We start from the raw sequence: 20,644 nt of genomic DNA, 5'->3' as shown, positions 1-20,644 counted from the left end.
ATCCCCAATAAATTACAAAGATAAAAACTGCAATGGATCCTTGAAGAGGGTTTTACAATCCAGGTGGAAGTTGAGTGTGGGTGGGAAGGATGAGGAGGGCATTCCAGGTGAACAGAGACATCAAAGCCCAGGTCCTACTCAGGGGAGAGTGACTAGACCAGTGTGACCAGGATCCAGGGCTCCATGTGGTCCCTCCTTACATGCAAATCCACACACCTGCCTATAGTGAGTCACAGACGGAGATACCTGGGAAGCAGATGGCTACTGGTCTGTGCTAGAATGATGCTATTAACCTGCTGCTGTCATGCCCATGGGTGTTAACAAGGCAAGTCACTGTTTGGGTGATAATTGTGTCTTTGAAGACAAGGAATAAAATGCTAACTTTAGAGTGATGAGATACTAATGTAATTTAGAAAACACATTCTTTTCTCCCCTGTGGGTTAGGCAAAGGCAAAGATTAGTTCAAAGGCAAATTCATCAGAATTGAATCCAAGGTCTAAATTTGGTAAGAATGAACAATGAAAGAAAATGAAGAATATTTGTGGTGTACACACATGGATAGATATGAGGTGAGGGGTGACCAAAACTACCATTACTCATTGCTAAATTCTCACTTAATTAGCCAGAGGACTAACAAGGAAATGACCTTGTGTCCCAGAGGGTCATCACACCCGGCCAGGGTATATAAAGGGCCCAGAGCAGGAGGAGGACATCACACCTGAGCACACCCAGCTCCTCTCAACAGCCCAGCCCAGCCCAGCCCCACACTCCACCATGACCAGCTCCTGCTGCGGCCCCAGCTTCACCTCCCTGAGCTGCGGGGGAGGCTGCTGCCAGCCCTGCTGCTGGCGCGACCCCTGCTGCTGCCGCCCAGTGTCCTGCCAGACCACCGTGTGCCGCCCAGTGAGCCTCCTGCCCCGCTGCACGCGCCCCATCTGTGAGCCCTGCCGCCGCCCCATCTGCTGTGACCCCTGTGGCCTGCAGGAGGGCTGCTGCAGGCCCATCGCCTGCTGCCCCACGTCGTGCACGGCCGTGGTCTGCCGCCCCTGCTGCTGGGCCACCAGCAGCTGCCAGCCTGTCCTGGTGCAGTCTCCCTGCTGCCGGCCCCCCTGGTGCCAGCCGGCCCCCTGCCGCACCACCTGCAGGACCTCCCCCTGCTGCTGAGCCCCCCGCTGTCCCCCAGAGCGACACACTGGAGCCTAAACACTTATGTGATGTTTTGGTCAGGTTGAAAGAAGGATAGATTTTCTTTTTCACAAGGTGACAATAGTTACTTTTACATCTGACCATGTGGATGCAGTCTGATATGAGCGGCTGGCCATCATCACCCTCAGCCTAGTCAGCAGAAGTCATCACAGGTAGCAAATCTGGGACCTTTAAAAATTCCCAGAGTGGACTTTGCAAACCCATCCTGAGCTCTGATGGGTTTGGCTACTCAAACCCTCCCCAGTATCTTTTCCAATGTGTTGCATACTGTTGTCAATAAACTACTTTTTCCTGGCATAGCAAACTTCCCTGCTCCACGATTCATTCGTTAGTGCATGTTTGTTAGTGTACACACATGAGTAGGATTTCAGAATCTACATAAGGGAACCAGACCTAAGCAAAACCTCATCCATACAAATCCCATGCTGGCGTGGGGAACCTGCGGCCTCAAGGCCACATGTCGCCCTCAGATCCCCAAGTGTGGCCCCTCAACTGAATCCACACTTCACAGACCCTTTTAAAGGATTTGTCCTGTAAAATTTGGATTCGGTCCAAAGGCCGCACTCAAGGATCCAGCGGGTCGCATGTGACCCCAAGGCTCAGGTTCCCCACTCCTGGATGGGATAGACAAAATAAACACTATATTGGTGAAGAAGAGTAGAAGGAATGGGAATAGCACATGCCAAGCCCAGAATGGCCACTGGCGGTAGGCACAACAGCACAGCACATTGTATCTTCTTACCATAGTCCCTATAGTACTGTTTTCCAAAATACGGTCCACACACCACCCATATTAGAATCTCCTGGGATACCTATTAAAATGCACATTCTTAGGCCTCAACTTAAGCCTAATAAATCAAAATCTCTGGGAATGGGGTCCAAGAATGTGCATATTATCACTTCCATATGATTCTCATGCACATCAGAATTTCAGGACCATCATCTTAGAGGAAGACCCAAATTTGAGCTCCTTGAGGGGTTAAGAAGGGTGGCCCTGGGAACCTTCCAAGAATATGCACCATAACAAGCCATAATGAAAACACTAAAAATTAAAAAAAAAGGGGGGGGAGGGAATACTGTAATAAAATTGAAACAGCACCTGCTAGACTGGATTGATTTATAGGAGAAATGCCTTTAAGTGAAAGCGCAAAAAGAAAGCACCTTGAGTTTGTCGTGAGTGGAATAAAATTACAACGGCATAAAAGAGATGAGAAGAAAGAGACAGGAAACTAAAGAAAATGTGGAGGGGGAGCCAGGGCGATGAATAGGAAGCAAAGAGGAAGATAATGGAGATGATGAGGGAGATAGGAGAGGGAAAGAGAGAGGCGCTGTCAATCCTAGTATGAGTATTTGAAGGTGGCACTGTAGGGCTAGACTAGTCCTCAGATTGCCCACGGGGGTAGGACATGTGTTCACATTGGGCCCGCTGATGCCTGTCCTTGGCACATCTCTCCAGATCCATGTCTAACGCTCCCCACTAAATTTTGCTTCAAGCAATCCTAAACTTCTCATAGTTATTGAACGTTTGCAGTTCCAAATGTCTTTGTCTTTGCTCATGTTCTTTCATATATCTGGAATACTCTTTCACCCACCCTTTCCCTCCACCTCCTTCACCTATCTAACTCTGATTCCTTTCCAAGACTCGTCTCAGTCTTCTCCAGTAGTCCTGTCCTAACCCCTGCAACACGCATGCAAACGTGCATGTATGTATGCAAATGCACACACAGACCAGGCTAAGTTAGATGTCCCTAGCATGTTCCAATAGCATCTTGAGTTTACTTCCCTCCCCATAAGGCATTGTACTGAAATTATCTATTGTTCTGCCTCCAAGGAAGCGACCACAGTTAATATATTTCAGCTCCCAAATTGAGCTCAATATTTAGTGCATAGTTGGCACTTGATTTCTATTTATTGAATCTAACTAAATTGGAAGGTAATTGCCTTTCCAACAAGAATTCTAAAAGGTAGATATTTAAAGCAAAAATTTCAGTATCAGCGTAAATTAACCTCCCTACAAAATGGGAAAATTAACACTTCTCAATGTAGATTGCTGGGAAAGTTAGATGACTTTTATGACTTTTGATGTGTATAAAGTGCCTGGCTTCTAGTAAGTGCCCAGTACCATTCATTTATCTTCCTTGTAGTGCATTTGAACATCACTGTATGAAAATAGGCTGTCAAGTCATATCAAGTCATCCCGAGTGGGAAAGAATTTGGGGGAAGGCTTTACTAACCACACTTAAACTGCAATTTTTTCTCAGGATAGTCCACATCCACTGGCAGAAACAAATAATAAAGAAGGCAAAAAACACAACAACTTGGCATCAGATTAAGGCTGTCTTGGAATGGAAGGGATCTTTAAAAAATTGGTCCTGCAAGTCCGTAGGAATGCATCCTGGATTATGGGGTTTATGAATAGGAGTTTAGCATTCAGGAGAAAAGAAGGGCTGGGCAAAATATATGTATCTGATAGTTAGATTCTTTCACACTAAACCATTCAAGGGAATTAAACAACTAAAAGCTGCAGTAGACCCCCAAAAGATTACCTGGCTTAGTGTTCCCTGACTTTAGGCGGACGAATATCTAATTCTAAACTATGCAGAAGAGATAATTATTTTTTTTAATGCCAGAAACAAATTCCACCAGTTCCCAGATGATTTAGTTTTTCTGTCTTTTCCAACTAAAATATTTTCTCTTTTCAATTACTTATATCCACCTCTGTCTTCCATGTTTGTATGGATTTTATGAAAAACCAGCCTATGAAGAAGAGCAGGCACCAAAGACTCTGCCTGATTTATAGATGGGGAAACAGAGCTGAGTGTAAGTCATCTGTTCTAAATTAGACAACTGCTAACCAGTGGTGGAAGGATTTGAACCCTTGTTTGTCTTCCCCATCCTCCTCCTGCCCCTTGCCCTTCAATCTTCCCCATCCCATTTCTGATTCTTATAACTGGGAGATATTTTAAAGATTATTTCTGAGAATGAATTCCCCAGGGAATGTATATTCTTGTTTTCAGAATTTTAAAAGGTTTCCCAACATTCAGTGGCCCCCAAGTCCCTTCCTAAGAAAATACAATTAATGAAACTCTTCAGATGAGGATGTGGCCCACTGGCACAAAAGGTCACCATCACTACATTGTTTTTTAATCCACCACAAAAATCTCACGATTTATTATCACCGTGCTTAAGATTTACATGTTTCCACTCTGGTGATTACACACTTGCAGAATGTGTGGAACTTGAATAATATGACTAAAAAAATGCCCATGTGGTTAAGACCAGGGACGCAGCCCTTGTCCAACAAGCTTAGGTTTATTAATGTGTGGCAGCAAGGAAGCCCACACAGCAGAGGACCATGGGCATCCTACCAAAAGGAAGACAAATGTTATTATAGGATTTTGAGGAATGGTAGAGTTCTGGCAAAATTCTGTGAAGTAGTGTTTGGGTACAATCAAAGCAAAACAGGGCTGTGTGCAAAAGAATTAACACTTTTGCACACAGGGCTGTGACATAGACTTGGGGTTCTCTTTCATTGGAAACTGCCTGGTTACGGCAAATGAGGGGTGTTTTCTGAAAGTCTCTTGTCTGAAACTCTGCACCTGGATTGGGTACTGAGGCTGCTTCTTTCTCTGTGTCAAAGTAACTTAGATCCTGCCTAGGCAAGAGTGAGATGTTCCCTTCTTATTGATGTGACTTGGAAAAGCAGGTTTCTGACCGTCTGTAATTTTAGAAAACAAAGATGTCTTAGTACTATGTCCTTTTGTTAATTAACAAAAGCCGTGAGTTTACAGACATATTTCTATTCCTAATACTGGCATGTTTTCTATGTATATATACATACTGTATATGTTCTAAAACAAAGAAGAGTATATTAAACTATATATCAAGTAAGCTCTTATTTTATTTCACTAGATGGAATAGAATTATTAATAATTACTGCCACATGTTCTCTATTTTGAGTGACTCAGAGATGGAAAAAGACTAGAAGTCACTCACCAGTGTTTATAGTCAAGCAAAGACCAGGGGCATTCTTAAAGCCTTGCCACTCTTTTATCCATATGACTTTGCAGAAATCATTTCATAAATCTGGTCTACCAAAAACTATAATGGACTATAATGGATCATAAACTCAAAGGCCTTCAAGGATCAGGACTATGGTGGACCAAAGAGTGTATAAAAAAAATAAATAAACGAACAACACACAACACAACTCAGAGGCAAATTTGATCTGAAGGCCTTCATCAATGCTTGAACAATGTTATCTTTAACCTACCTTCCAACTCTGAATTTCTTTTCTTTTTTTTTGAGCATTCCTTTTTCCCCCCTTTTATTTTATCATATTATGAGGGTACAAATATTGTTAGGGTTACATATATTGCCCCTGCCATTCCTCCCCCCCCTCCACCTTACCAAAACACCAAGCATGTCCTACCCCCAGGTGGTGTGCATCGCACCTATTTTGTAAGTATAAATTCTTTCCCTCCTCTCCCCTCCATCTGCCCACCACCCGATAAAAGTTTTTTTATTTTTACTTTTTATTATTTTGACCTTTGGGTTACATTGTATATCTTTGCCTTTCCCTATGAAGGGTTAAAGGTATTATCTCCCTCCCCACACAATGCTCACCACAACCCTAAGATGTGTATCGCCCCCTCCCCCAAACCCTGGTGAGCACTATCACCATTTGAGCACCATAGTTTTAATCAGTCAGTACCAATTTGATGGTGAGTAGATGTGGAGCCCACTTTCTTGATCTTGTGTCACCTCACTTTGGATAACGGGCTTAAGCTTAATGCAGGATAGCATAAACGGTGCTAGCTCACTGTCATTTCTTAGAATTGAGTAGTATTCCATTGTGAGCATATACCAAATTTTAATTATCCATTCATGAGTTGACAGACACTTGGGTTGTTTCCATGATCTTGAATTTATTTTCTATATCCCCACTCCTCTTAGATGTGGCTGAAAAATACAGAACTATTTTATCACTTACCAGCTTGCTCAATTCCTCTTTTTCATAATCCCACCTTCACATCTCATAAACAATCAAAACCCTCAGCCAACAAACCAAAGCATCCACTAAAGCAGGCGTCCTCAAACTATGGCCCGCGGGTCACATGCAGGCCACCTAGGACATTTATCCTGCCCTCCAGGTGTTTTTGCTGCCGCTGCCTGTCCTGCTTAGCAGCCGACTAGTCCCAGGCCCACAGTGCATGCTCTCCAATGGTCTGAGGGACAGTGAACTGACCCCCTGTTTAAAAAGTTTGAGGACCCCAGCACTAAAGAAAGATGACTGATTCCTTCATAAATATTCTCAACAGATTCTGAAGAATTTAATGCCAAGTATTTATGTCACATCTAGAAGGCAAGAAATATCCCAATATCCATTTTATTTCCAACGCCATAACCAGGGAAGGGCATTGCAAAAGGCACCATATAAAATCCTCATTTAGTTTGACCTTATTGTTCCCGAAAAGTCCTTTCCCTTTAATTGCTTTATTTACCTTTATCTTGCCTTCCTAAAATTACTGTGATAGGAAACTATTCAGAATTTACCTTATTTTTCTTTCCTTTCCTGCTCCACCTCTAAATAGTATAACACCATTTGCATAGTAAGTGTCTCCCAAGTGTTTATGAGTTATAAACCAACTCAGATTACTAAAATAAAATCACTCGAGTGGCTTTGGTGATTATTCTCTCAAAAACAAAGTGAAGCAATGTGTTGGTTTACAGAAGCACTGGGCCATTCTTTCCATAGCAGAATAGATACACATCTTTTACGAGCCATTTTGGGTTTTTAGAAATTCTTGCTTCATCTCAAAGCCAATCAGAAACCAGGCCTATGACTCACAAACATCACAGTCTCATGCCTAGTCACCGAAGGGGAACAAGAGGAAAAGTGTGACGTGGCAATAATGGATTCTTCAAACCGTCAACGTGTCACATGGCATGGTCTAGACTGGCTGATGGATGAGTGATTTTTCAGATGATCTAAACCATCAAGTATTCATTTCAAGGGAGAAAGCAGACACAAAGGAAAGCATCCTTAAGTGATTTGGGAATTGCTGCATCAGCATTTGAATCTAGAGTTATCATTTCAATGGGCAACCACAACTCCAGGAAATGACCTTGTGTCCCAGAGGGTCATCACACCCGGCCAGGGTATATAAAGGGCCCAGAGCAGGAGGAGGACATCACACCTGAGCACACCCAGCTCTTCTCAACAGCCCAGCCCAGCCCAGCCCCACACTCCACCATGACCAGCTCCTGCTGCGGCCCCAGCTTCACCTCCCTGAGCTGTGGGGGAGGCTGCTGCCAGCCCTGCTGCTGGCGCGACCCCTGCTGCTGCCGCCCAGTGTCCTGCCAGACCACCGTGTGCCGCCCAGTGAGCCTCCTGCCCCGCTGCACGCGCCCCATCTGTGAGCCCTGCCGCCGCCCCATCTGCTGTGACCCCTGTGGCCTGCAGGAGGGCTGCTGCAGGCCCATCGCCTGCTGCCCCACGTCGTGCACGGCCGTGGTCTGCCGCCCCTGCTGCTGGGCCACCAGCAGCTGCCAGCCTGTCCTGGTGCAGTCCCCCTGCTGCCGGCCCCCCTGCTGCCAGCCGGCCCCCTGCCGCACCACCTGCAGGACCTCCCCCTGCTGCTGAGCCCCCAACAGGAAACATTCCCAGCTGCTTCTAATCTTGTGCAAACTCTTCCCTCCCCTTCCGGATCAAATGAGAGACTCCACCTTTGCAACCTGCGGGTTCTTAAACAACTAATTCAACAATAACATCCTATCTATCCTCCCACATAATTATGCAGCTAATCCTGGCCCTCTTTGATGATCTTTAGAAAAATTCCAGCTTTCATCATTTGAATTCCTGGCTTGAAAAAAAAAAAACGAGTGAACAAAGATCAAAGTTCCTCTTGAAAAGAGCTCTGTCCCAGGGACTCATTATCCTTTTTCTACTGTTTCAGGGTCCTCAGATGGGATATTTTTTTCCAAGATACTATTATTTTTATGCTGTGTTTTTTGCATGAAAACAAATAAAATCTTATTTCTGGGGAAGCAAATATGTGTCTGTTTATTAATCTTCAAAGCTTGTTTTTAGCCACATTACAGTATGCAGAATCAGAAGAAGGAAAGGAAGAATTTTCTAAGGGCCATTTTTTGAGCTTTAAAATAGGAACAAATTCAGGTGCAAGGTCTGTAATATTAATAGCAATTCAAATAATTCAGGCCATCTCATGCAATGCACCATCGTATTTCTAGCCACAGTTTTGTGGTGATACTGAGGAAATACTGAGACTATAGCAGGTGTCTCTGGTTATGAACTTGACTCATGAATAATCCCACACACAAGATAAGGAGGAGGAAGCTTAAGTTACAGCCCCATTTGTTCTGCAATGCAGAAAACTTGTAATGATTGATGTCAAATAATACCTGGGAATCTCTGACCACTGAGTGCCCTATGCTGGAAGAACCACTATCCCATATCCTATGGCTCCCACCAGCACCACCTAGGCCAATTCTACTTCCAGTGGAGTCGTGTGGAGCCCCCTCTGCAACCTTCCTCCTCCTTCTCCTTCCCTTAACATAAAAATGAGCCTAAAGTTTATACTACCTTAAGATCATTCTTTGGGACATTTAATGAGCATCTATTATTTAATTCAATAAAATGTTAAGCTTTTAAATTTGCCATATTTTTGATAAGGAAGGTTAAAAAGAAAAGAAAAGAATATGGTATAAAAAAAATCTTACATGGTATATTTTTGTCCTGAAATAAAATGACTGGGTATTTAGGAAAGGGAAAATGTAGGACAAAACAGAAAGTCCAAGCATGTTGTAGATAGTCTATATAAGTTGTGATAAGGTTTGAAAAAAAATTTATGAAAAACTTTTATATGTGATCAAGTTAGTTATAATCAAAAAAGAAAAATTTTGTATTAAAGCAATGTTTTCTTAAAATATTAATTTGCTCTTAATGAAATTATTAAAAGTTTTGATTCTAATTCTATAATCTGCTTCTTTTGAAACTTCTCATATTTATATCTAGAAGTTGATCTACTTTCAGTTTTTTCTCCCCTTGAGAAGGCCTGAGATGATAACTCTCTCCTTCAACCTTTTCGTTGGCTCCTATAACTTTTTCTCCCGTCTGGTTCTAAGTCTGCTGGGGTCTTGTTGTTGTTGTTATTGTTTTGTTTTGTTTTAATTTCAGAATATTCTGGGGATACAAATGTTTTGGTTACATGAACTGCTTTTGTACTGCTTGAGCCAAAGTTGTAAGTGTGCCCATCCCCCAGATAGTGTGCACTGTACCCGTTAGGTGTGAATCCACCCATCCCTTCCTCCTCCCTCCCACTAAGTCTGCTGTTAAGGCCTGACATTGAAATGTTTACCTTAAAGGTCTAAAAAAACAATGTTTTTCTCTAGTATAACTTGGTTCTACATTGTTAGCTTCTTGATATGTCTAAATTATTCAATGTGGTCAAAAAACTTCCTATGTGATTACTGAGTATTTACCTACTCAAAATACTAGTTTTCTAGTTTCTTGTTTATTTTGTAATATAATGTTCACTCATGACCCTGGACACACTCTTCTTATGTCTAATTATTTCAGGTACACTTTTCATCAGGTTTGACTTCCAAGTTGTCTAAATGGGCTTCCCATACGGAGAAGAAATTGCATTACAGAATGTTTTTCTTTACCCTACAATAACTGGTCTAAGAAGCAAAGATTTTATGTTTTATCAAGGTAATTTTTATGTTGTCTTTATTAGGTTTTCATTTACCTAGGAAAACTGAGCATTTAAAAAGTTAAGGTTTATACAGCCATGTCACTTTCTGTACTGCCTTTAAAAGTCTTTTGATGATGGACATTCTTGGTTAAATAAATGGCTATTATTTTACAGTGACCTATGATTCTATTTTGAACAAGTGTTTTAAACTTTTGATACTTGACAAACTTCCCAAAATCAAAATTTCAAATTACCTCAAACTAATTTTTTGATCTTAGGACCCCTAAAAGTCCAAAAGAAACATATTAGGCTTATTTAGTATGTTAAAATTATACAGAAAGCATTATCAAATATTGATTGGTGTTTAACTTTCTTTGGGCTATATTTATATAAATATATTACTAATATGTGTTCTAAAATTATACAAAATTCCTAAGATTTTAATGTCTTAGTATATGTCATCAGTAATTATTATGATTATTATGTTAAATTGTTGTAGGACACAGAAATAACCAAATTCCTTTGTGTCTTTAACTGTGGGTAGTCTTAAGACTTTTGTCATCCACAAACAATTATTGCTTTACTTTAATTCTTCTTAAAAAGCAGTTTATAACCATGTATAGTCCAAAATTTGCTTCTTCTTTAAGAAAAATAATAAAAAAGACTGAAATGTTTTATGACTTTTTGTTTAAAACATTACTGATTCTTTATGTTTTGTTTTCTAGAGTCAAGATAAAAATTAAATAAATAACTGTGTTTAGCTGATATGTCCAGAATTTAAAACCTATGCAATCCCACTGAACCCAACCTGTTCTCCATTGCCCTGCTGCAAAAATTATACAATCTGCCTCCCTCTAGGCCCAAGGACTATTGCAGAAGAGGTTAGCATGTGAGATTGTAAGGGCCGGTTTCAATGGATAAATTTTGTTCAGATCTTCCAAATCAAGGACAGACACACGGATACCTAAACAACTGGCACATTAAGAGACTTTGCCTCCTGGGCCATTAGGTGGCCCCTTTCCATCCCAACCATAAAAGATTTCCTGCTTCCCATAGACTTAAAAGAAAATTACCAAGAGAATACCAAGATACCTGATGACAGAGCCTTCTTTATTATTGTTCCCAATTATGGGGTTTATAGAAGTAAAAATATGATAAAAATTCATCAGCCACCTTAGGACAAATTATTAAAGAAACCATAAAAATTTTTCAATACAACAGTCTCTAAATTCCTTAGCTCAAATAGTTTTAACATAATGCATATGTTTCATATAGCAAATTCCTGCAAGTCTACAACTAAAACCAAGATTATACTAGCTCACTGCTTATAGATAAGTTACTTTCATAACCTTATTTTCAGTGTTTGGTTTTTTTTTTTTTTTTTTTTTTTTGCTCTTATGTGGCTTAAAAACTTAAAAAACTTATTAAAGCATTAATAAATGCCTGTCCACCTCCATTCCCATCTGATCTAAAACATTTAATTGGCTGTAAGTTTTTTGACTTTAAGTCCCGTGGCCATAGGGGTCCCACTGAGAGACCTGACAAACTCAGGGCAGGTAGCCTCACCACCCCAACAGCAATAAGACAAAACAAAGTTTTGGCCATTAATGCTGCCTCAGACTAATCTTGGCCACAAGAGGGAAAATGTAAACTAAACAAAGATTCTAACTTCCCTCCTTCACCAACTAAATGGACCCTCTGTTGGCCAAAAAGACATCTTGAAAAAAAAAACCTTAAAACTGAGTTCCTGGCCATGTCCGTCAGACAGGCCTTGTTATAACCTCGCTCTTTTAGAGTTTAGCATTAATATTAAAATAGAGATCATAAGACTGATAAAATGGACATTTTGTGACCATATAAAGAACATAAGGCCATGTGAGACAAGGATTAAGGTGATGCTCTAAAACTATGGATAAAAACACTCAGATAATGATATTACAACAGATATAAGACACAGCCCTGACATCCAATTAAGATTTCCTCACAAGAGACCCAAGTATAGCTGGCAGTGGGGAACAAACCGATTGATATTTTAGTGAACATGGTACAGCCTATTCAGTTATTCCTCCTTATCTGTAAAATGAGGAATAAACAATATCTACATTATAGGAATGCTATGAAGAAAAAATTAATGCATATATCATGATGCTTGGAATATGGTTAGAACTCAGTGATACTGGTTATCATGAAGATTATAAATAATGAAATTCACCTTGGTTTGGAAAGAGATAACCAAGAAAATCTATGACCATGTATCTAAGACAAAAACCACTGGTGGTGAAGGCCTACTAAAATCCATTCCTATGGCTCAAAAAAAAAAAAAAAAAAAAAAAGACGGAAAATCCCTTTACTGACAAATCCTGATTTTAAAAATATTCCAGTAGCATTATGCTCAACTTGTTTTGCCCAGGAAGCTTAGCAATGGAAAAGGATACTAACAACTTGAGGCATTCATTTCCACTGCTAGTGAGTAAGCTAAGAGCCTGACAGCCACTTTCTGCTATCAAAACAACTGGCAAAAGCATCATTGAATTATAATGATAATTGGAGGCTTTGAAGTTAGGGTCATTAAGTTCATGTTTGAGCCATAAATAGCAAAATATAATGGATCTCCATTAAGTAAGGAAACAGTCTCTTATGAGTATCTGAGCACCTAAAAGACATCTAGAGAACTTACTAACCTGCCAGTTCTTTCAGGAATAAACAAAAGCAAGGAAATGATCATGTGTCCTTGGGGTCATTGCACCTGGCTGGGTATATAAAGGGCCCAGAGCAGGAGGAGGACATCACACCTGAGCACACCCAGCTCCTCTCAACAGCCCAGCCCAGCCCAGCCCCACACTCCACCATGACCAGCTCCTGCTGCGGCCCCAGCTTCACCTCCCTGAGCTGTGGGGGAGGCTGCTGCCAGCCCTGCTGCTGGCGCGACCCCTGCTGCTGCCGCCCAGTGTCCTGCCAGACCACCGTGTGCCGCCCAGTGAGCCTCCTGCCCCGCTGCACGCGCCCCATCTGTGAGCCCTGCCGCCGCCCCATCTGCTGTGACCCCTGTGGCCTGCAGGAGGGCTGCTGCAGGCCCATTGCCTGCTGCCCCACGTCGTGCACGGCCGTGGTCTGCCGCCCCTGCTGCTGGGCCACCAGCAGCTGCCAGCCTGTCCTGGTGCAGTCCCCCTGCTGCCGGCCCCCCTGCTGCCAGCCGGCCCCCTGCCGCACCACCTGCAGGACCTCCCCCTGTTGCTGAGCAACTGGTTATCATTGAGACTACCCCAGTGGATGGCAGAGTCCCTTCTGCTTCCCTGCAGGGCTTCATGGCAGAACGACATGTGTTTTCTTGAGAAGCCCATTTCCTATTTCTTCAAACTGGCTCACACTGTGCATTGAAGACAGACCAACTACTGGCAAAGAATCTTCTCTCCTCTTGAGTTCCCAGTCCAACTCCTATATCATGTTGTCTATTTTCCAATAAACTTAATAGTCCTAGCATAGATACCATCGTCTTTGTGGTCTTTCCTCTTGATAGATGGTCTCTCTCTGTCACTCAGAGATATTCAAAGCAAGATGCATAATTATCCTCTTAAATCATTCTCTGAAATAACCTCAGTCTAAGTAGCTTCTTATAATCATGGTAAGTGGCCTTTGTGGATCACAGTAGCTGAGTGAGGAAGATGGGCATGACAGTATCTTCATCACTTTAGAGTCTCTCGTGCCCAGAATTCCAGGCACAGGTCAGACTCCTGAGAAATGTCCCACAGCAAGGAACACATTAGAGGTTGCCCCTGGGTTGAACCTTTTGCTCCCAGGCTGATGGTGTGTTTGCAGATCTGCCACTCTGACACTCGTCAGCACCTCACAGAAAGCCCAGCACATCCATCAGAGGTGGAAGGAGCTTTAGGTGTCTTCTGGCCAATCACCTTGTTTTTGAAGTCAGAGAAAAACAAGTGACAATCAAATAATTACTTACTAATATAAGGTAATTATAATCACAGATATTCAGAAAAGACCCCCAGAGAATACAAGTTTCCTGACAATAGATCCCTAAGTAAAACACTTCCTTTCAGTGTTCTTTTGTCTTTTGTGCCTGTCTTCATCCGTTTTGCGCTGCTATTAATATAACAAAATACCTGAGACTGGCTGTGGGGTTCTCAGTAGGGCTCATGCCATGACTCCCAATCCTGACAGATACACCTCCCACAGGCTCAATGACAGCCTGACTGCCCTTAACAGAAGTTGGTGCTCAATGAGAAGGAGTTCTATATCTCCCTTCCAGGGTTTTTATTTTATTTCATGCTATTAATGAAACACACCACTGCATAATTTTATTTAATGTGTGTTCTTTGGTGACTGAGCAGAAAACTGGCCATTTGCCCTGTCAAACATGTTGGTCTTTGTTCTAAATTTAAAAATTTAGAATTTACAAGGCACCCACATAACATAACCTTTTAAAATATATTTGTTTATTTAACAAACACAAGACACTAAAAGCCAGACACTGATCTTGGTGCTTAAGAAATATTAGCTCGTTTAATCCTCTCGGCAACCCTGATGCATACTATTATGTGCTATTATTATGGCCCAAGGACACACAGCCAGTATGTGGCTGAGCTTTCAATGAGTGTTGTCCAGTTTCAAGATAAGTGGAATCATTCACTAGGATGTGACTTCCCCCAGTGTCACACCGCAGACCTGTGGTCTCACACCTCTGTGGCAGGAATAACTGAAGCCTGACTCATATGTGCTCTGCCCAAAAATGAAGGAGGGTTACAGTGAATGGACACAAGAAGAGTTTGCTGAGTGACTCGCAGACTTATCTTTGTGGACCTTTACAAAGGGAAGAGACAAATCTCTTTGGAATGACTTTGGGCCAGAAGTGCAGTAGAGAAATTAATCCTGGTAACTTTATATCTTTTACGTGTCTTCTGGAGAGGTTTCCATTGTACAAAATGTGGTCATCACAAAGACTCCACAGCAGCATGAAAACCAATTATGAGATGATATGTACTGAAAAGAGCAGAACACACGATTTTTTTAAATCTAGGCTCTGGTTACCACTTTGAAAAACATCCCATGTTTATGAACAAACGAATGAATGTGAAACATGAGCAAGTCAAAGGTGTTTAGAGAAGAAACTGTGCCTGATTTCTCTCTCCTCTATTTCTCTAACTGTGACTACCTGCTCAGTCAATCTATGTTCCTTTTAAAGTTTTGAAATTATGTTTGAAATTCCATTTGGGGAGCTTTAGATCTTGGGGCCCAAGGCACATTCTTTTGCATGATGGGAATGCTCCTACAGTGATTCCAAACACTGCAGGGTGAATAATAGAGGGCAAAGCTGGAAAGTAATGAGGCTGTTCCCTACCCACCACCCTTGTTCAGTTTCTAAATTGCCCCTGGCAACACTTCCTGGAGAAGCACGTCCATGACATTTTTTAGCCAGGCTACAGCAGGACCACTGTGCCGCCTCCCAAAGCACCTCCCCCACACAGTGTACTGTATGTGTTTGCCATGGTGATTGAAAAAACCCTACATCTTGTCACTGGATAGTCATCGCACGTATGCCAAGGTATATTAAGAAAAACTTCCCATTACACAACTCTCCATTACAGACACAAGAAAGGCAAGTGTAAAAAGATGTCATGTTTTAGAGATGAAAATCAGCATTCAGCAACCACAAAGGCCAGAGTTAACCTGAACTAAAGAAAAGAAAAAATGCAAGGCAGTCTTGGATGTTTTATTCCAGTACTTACCTGGTTTTCAAGAATAAATGTTTGCTTTCCCTACACAAGTAGATGAGCTGCTGTCCTACCCAAGGCGATATGTTCTACTATTTCAAGTGACAAATGTATTCCCAAGGGAGCCACATGGAAGGACATGTCTAACACCTGTCTGATTCACACGAGCCGCTTGCAGGAGAAGGGTCAGAAGAGGCTCTAGTCATAGCAATATAACATATCATACTCCTCTATGTTTAATTGCTTTTAAACACTGAAGTTCTTTTAGGGTCACTTTGCCCAGATTTAATCCAGTGCTATCTATTCAAAATAAACATCAAAAGCTGCTATCACCTCAACCATGAGCTCTTAGATTTTCAGGATGAACACATTGAATACATCCATACGTAGAGATGCAAGGAGAGTTCTTTAATGAGATAATGAGTATGTCACAAGCAACCATTAGTCAAAACAAAATTCTATTTAATTGGCCAACAGATAAACAAGAAGGGTCATCACACCCGGCCAGGGCATATAAAGGGCCCAGAGCAGGAGGAGGACATCACACCTGAGCACACCCAGCTCCTCTCAACAGCCCAGCCCAGCCCAGCCCCACACTCCACCATGACCAGCTCCTGCTGCGGCCCCAGCTTCACCTCCCTGAGCTGCGGAGGAGGCTGCTGCCAGCCCTGCTGCTGGCGCGACCCCTGCTGCTGCCACCCAGTGTCCTGCCAGACCACCGTGTGCCGCCCAGTGAGCCTCCTGCCTCGCTGCACGCGCCCCATCTGTGAGCCCTGCCGCCGCCCCATCTGCTGTGACCCCTGTGGCCTGCAGGAGGGCTGCTGCAGGCCCATCGCCTGCTGCCCCACGTCATGCACGGCCGTGGTCTGCCGCCCCTGCTGCTGGGCCACCAGCAGCTGCCAGCCTGTCCTGGTGCAGTCCCCCTGCTGCCGGCCCCCCTGCTGCCAGCCGGCCCCCTGCCGCACCACCTGCAGGACCTCCCCCTGCTGCTGAGTGCCGACTCCCTGCAGCAGCAAGCAGCCAACCCTCTGAGAAAGTGACACTCTCATTTTTCTACCTCCCACACCTCCTGCCCCAGCCATCAAGACCCTAATCACCTAGACTGTGGACGGAGACCCAGGCCCAGCTGTTAAGACTTGGGCTATTCCCAAGTCCCTGTAACAGAAGTAATTTCCTTCTTCCCATCTTCGAGCTTAGGTCTTGCGGCATGTTTATTTTCTAATAAACTTCTCTTCTTTGGTCTTGCAAATACAGTTTTGGTTTTATTTACTCCTTCTGAGTTTTTAAATTAAGTCTATTAATTTCATTTTTTATTAATTTTTTGAAAAATTGACACATAAATGCACACAGTCATGGGGTACAGTGTGATGTTTCAGTACATGTACACACTGTGTAATGTTCAAATCAGAGTATCTAGTGCATCCATCACCTCATACATTTATCATTTCTTTATGGAAAGAGAATTTAAAATCCTCTCTAGCTATTTTGAAATATGCTATATATATATATATATATATATATATATATATATATATATATATATGCATAGTTAACCATAGTCACCCTCCTGTGCATTGCAACACCAGAACTTAGTCTTGCTACCTAACTATAACTTTGTTCCCACAGACTAATCTCTCCCTATTCCCTCCTCCCTCCTATTCTCAGCCTCTGATAACCACTATTCTACTCTCTGCTTCCATGAGATCAACTTCTTTAGATTTCACATAGGAGGTATTTGTCTTTCTGTGTCTGGCTCATTTTACTTAACATAGTGTCCTCCATTTCATTTTTTCAATAATATTCTATTATGTGTGTGTGTTTATATATACACTACACTTCCTTTATTCATCTGTTGATGGACATTTAGGTTGTCCCATATAGAGACAGTGTTCTTATGGAGACAGTGTCTGGTTCTGTGGTGCAGTGGTGCAGTCATAGTTCATTACACCCTGGAACTCCTGGGCTCAAGCAATCCTCCTGATTTAGCCTCCCAAGTAGCTGGGACTACAGTCACTTTTTAAAAACTTTTTTGTAGAGTTGGGTTCTCACTATGTTGTCCAGACTGGTCTTGAATTCTCGGCCTAAAGCTCTGCTCTCCTCCCACCTGGGCCTCCCAAAGTTCTGGGATTACAGGTGTGAGCCACTGCACTTGGCCATTTTCATTAGTGTTGCATAGGACTCCTTGTAGACCTATCTTTCCTTTCTTTGGTTAAGTTTATTCCTTCCTAGATATTTCTTTGTATCTATTGTAAATGGAATTGAATGGATGTCAACAGGTTTCTGCCAGCTTCAACTGGTTTCAGCTGGTCTGAGCCAGTTTCAGCTAGCCAGAGCTGGTTTCAGCTGGTTTCTGCTGATTACAACAAGCTTCAACCAGTTTTGACTGGTTCAAGCCAATTTCAATTGGTCTAGATAGGATTTGGCCTATTAGAGCCTCTTTCAACCAGTTTCAGTCAGTTTACACTGGTTTCAGCTGTTTTTGTCCTTAGTTTTGGCTGGTTTAGTCCAGTTCCAGCTGGTTTGAACTGGTTTAAACTTGTGGCAGCAAGTTGGTTTCAGCTGATTTGGTTCAGTTTCAGCCAGTTTGGACCACTTTCAGCCAGTGTGGCCCACTTTTTCATCAATTGATCCTGAGGGCAAATTAAAAGTGGTCCATGCTACAACATCAATGTTTCAATTTAGAACTTTGAGGCTGAATGAGTCTATATTCAACTCTTTTCCCTGAATAAACTCTCCTATTGGTACTACATTGGTTTGTGCATTGAAGCAAGATATGAGACAGACAGGCTGGGTCTTTACTTTCTGTATAAGCCTTTAATACTCTGTGCATAGTAGGATCCATTTAATAAATATGTGCTATTCATAATAAGAATGATGTCAGTTTCTACACCTATAAAATTAAGTGGCTGAACAAGATGATTTACTAAGTTTTTGATCTCTAATATTCAATGATTACATGCAACCATTTTTCAATTTCATACCTACAGTCATGGTTACCATATGATGTGAACATCTTTACTAAAACTAGTGTGAATCACATTCTAATGTAATTCTATTGCGGTAGCAACAAATACTACCACCTCATAAAAAGCTAGCCGTGTATTTCTACTCATGATTGGAGAGGAAGAATAAACCTACCACAAGTGGCAATCACATGTTTTTTGATCACTACTTTTTTTCATTTCATCTCATATAACCCTAAACTCCCATTGGAAAAACATTGTTTCTTTTGGCAATCACCAGGAATTGTTTTAACTTTTATTTTGCAAAAATTTATCCTAATTGCTTTGCATTTACTATAACTATTGAACCATATTTGATCACCCATTTCCTAACCTGCTTCATAAAGCAGATAAAAGTATTTTCTAACTCCTGCTTTTTCTTTTATTGGTTCCTCTTCCTAAATTCAGTTATCATGCTCTTTGATGTAATAGTTCACAGAAGACATGGTATAGTAACATAAAATGACATAAATTAAAGGTAAATCCTGCCTTTGAGGAATTAAATGCTATCTAGATAATTCATATAGCAGTGATTTTTATCTTTCATAGACAACTGTAAATTTCACTTAAAATATTTTGTTATTTTTTCCAATTACTAGGTATGAATTTTAGCCTCTCTTGTAAGATAAATTGGAATAGAACAGATTTTGTTTCATATATACTCCTTAGTGATAAATGTGTCCTCAAGTATAAATGTCTGAAGTTCAGGATAAATCAGAAACTTATCATATCATATTATCATCCAATTTCAGGATAAATCAGAAATTGGACATATTCAATTTCTGGAGAGACCCATGAATTTCTGTGAATATGAAGTTTATTAGAGGTTCTATCTGGCTTATTGTAGAGACTATCATCTTATTAATCTAAAAAATATAAAGATAGTCTTATATGAAGGACAGCCATGATTAATCATTCTTTTCTAGAGACTTGAAGTTTGGTGGCTATGACCCCCAAAATCACATCATCTTATGGGTGAGAGTCACTGTCAGGTGATACAACCACAGCACAAAACTAAGGCTGAGGCTCAAGTGGAAATTACAGCATTGTTTGGAAACAAAGCATTAACATTTCTACCAAGGTCAAACATCAGTGAGTATTAGCTGAGCAATAAGGAAAAACCAATTTGAAGATACGTTTAAAATAAGTCAGCATTTGTACAATCAGAAGGCCCTAAAAAAGCTAGTTTAAAGAGTAACAGGTTAAAAATGTTGTTCATCACAAACAGAGGAACTGGCCAAGGCTTATAAAAGGCCCAACCAAAGTAGAACAAGCAGTCATAACTCAGAAACTCCTCCAAGCAACCCAACCCACCTCCTGACACCATGGCCTGCTGCTCCACCAGCTTCTGCGGATTTCCCCGCTTCTCCTGTGGCTCCAGCTGCTGCCAGCCAACCTGCTGCCAGACCACCTGCTCCCAGCCAACCTGCTGCCAGCCAACCTGCTGCCAGCCAACCTGCTGCCAGACCACCTGCTCCCAGCCAACCTGCTGCCAGAACACCTGCTGCCAGCCCACCTGCTGTGGCCAGGAGGTTGGCTGTGGAGCCCTGAGCTCCCGCACCAGGTGGTGCCGCCCTGACTGCCGCGTGGAGGGCACCTGCTTGCCCCCCTCCTGCGTGGTGAGCTGCACACCCCCAACCTGCTGCCAGCTGCACCATGCCCAGGCTGCTTGCTGCCGCCCATCCTACTGTGGACAGTCCTGCTGCCGCCCACTCTGCTGCTGTGAGCCCACCTGCTATGGGCCCATCTGCTGTGAGCCCACCTGCTGAAAACCTCCTTCTGATGGGAATCCTGAGAAGATGGCACCTCAACCATAACCAATGTAGAGCCCCAACAAACTTCTCAACTCCAATACCTATAACCCAGCTTGCACAAGCATCTTGTCACACAACTACACAGTTTCCCTAGGATATAACTTTGTTTACAAAGAAAGACCAAAAATATTTCATGGATCTGGATACCAGTGGAAGTCCTATGATGTGAAAAGAGT

General features: G+C 42.2%; 6 protein-coding genes across 6 annotated transcripts in view; 5 read left to right on the top strand and 1 right to left on the bottom strand.

Annotated features, from left to right (window-relative positions):
• The window catches only part of EIF1 (eukaryotic translation initiation factor 1), a 478,792-nt gene extending 476,634 nt beyond the window's left edge, over window positions 1–2,158 (bottom strand). The window contains exon 1 of the mRNA XM_012765768.3: window positions 2,155–2,158. The gene's annotated coding sequence lies outside the window, so the exon portion shown is untranslated. The remainder of the gene's footprint in view (window positions 1–2,154) is intronic.
• LOC105872208 (keratin, high-sulfur matrix protein, IIIA3A-like) lies at window positions 775–1,164 on the top strand. Its single transcript, XM_075993912.1, has one exon. The coding sequence runs from the start codon at window positions 775–777 to the stop codon at window positions 1,162–1,164; it is 390 nt and encodes a 129-aa protein (XP_075850027.1).
• Window positions 2,159–7,462: 5,304 nt separating the features above from the next.
• Window positions 7,463–7,852, top strand: LOC105872209 (keratin, high-sulfur matrix protein, IIIA3A-like). Its single transcript, XM_012766061.3, has one exon. It carries the CDS (start codon window positions 7,463–7,465, stop codon window positions 7,850–7,852), a length of 390 nt encoding a protein of 129 aa, XP_012621515.1.
• Window positions 7,853–12,756: 4,904 nt separating this feature from the next.
• LOC105872210 (keratin, high-sulfur matrix protein, IIIA3A-like) lies at window positions 12,757–13,164 on the top strand. The gene has a single exon (XM_020281085.2). The coding sequence runs from the start codon at window positions 12,775–12,777 to the stop codon at window positions 13,162–13,164; it is 390 nt and encodes a 129-aa protein (XP_020136674.1). The 5' UTR covers window positions 12,757–12,774.
• A 3,091-nt stretch (window positions 13,165–16,255) lies between these two features.
• LOC105872211 (keratin, high-sulfur matrix protein, IIIA3A-like) lies at window positions 16,256–16,645 on the top strand. Its single transcript, XM_075993911.1, has one exon. The coding sequence runs from the start codon at window positions 16,256–16,258 to the stop codon at window positions 16,643–16,645; it is 390 nt and encodes a 129-aa protein (XP_075850026.1).
• Window positions 16,646–19,979: 3,334 nt separating this feature from the next.
• LOC105872057 (keratin, high-sulfur matrix protein, B2A-like) lies at window positions 19,980–20,423 on the top strand. The gene has a single exon (XM_012765806.2). The coding sequence runs from the start codon at window positions 19,980–19,982 to the stop codon at window positions 20,421–20,423; it is 444 nt and encodes a 147-aa protein (XP_012621260.2).
• Window positions 20,424–20,644: the final 221 nt, after the last annotated feature.

Source organism: Microcebus murinus, chromosome 18 (genome assembly GCF_040939455.1).
Source record: "Microcebus murinus isolate Inina chromosome 18, M.murinus_Inina_mat1.0, whole genome shotgun sequence".
Taxonomy (NCBI): Eukaryota; Metazoa; Chordata; class Mammalia; order Primates; family Cheirogaleidae; genus Microcebus; species Microcebus murinus.
The sequence above is the reverse complement of the archived record's forward strand: the minus strand, read 5'-3'. Positions and strand labels throughout refer to the sequence as shown.

Excerpts from the sequence above, each read along its gene's own strand:
- LOC105872211 (XM_075993911.1), top strand. The coding sequence starts at position 16,256 with ATGACCAGCTCCTGCTGCGGCCCCAGCTTCACCTCCCTGAGCTGCGGA.
- LOC105872209 (XM_012766061.3), top strand. The coding sequence starts at position 7,463 with ATGACCAGCTCCTGCTGCGGCCCCAGCTTCACCTCCCTGAGCTGTGGG.
- LOC105872210 (XM_020281085.2), top strand. The coding sequence starts at position 12,775 with ATGACCAGCTCCTGCTGCGGCCCCAGCTTCACCTCCCTGAGCTGTGGG.
- LOC105872057 (XM_012765806.2), top strand. The coding sequence starts at position 19,980 with ATGGCCTGCTGCTCCACCAGCTTCTGCGGATTTCCCCGCTTCTCCTGT.
- LOC105872208 (XM_075993912.1), top strand. The coding sequence starts at position 775 with ATGACCAGCTCCTGCTGCGGCCCCAGCTTCACCTCCCTGAGCTGCGGG.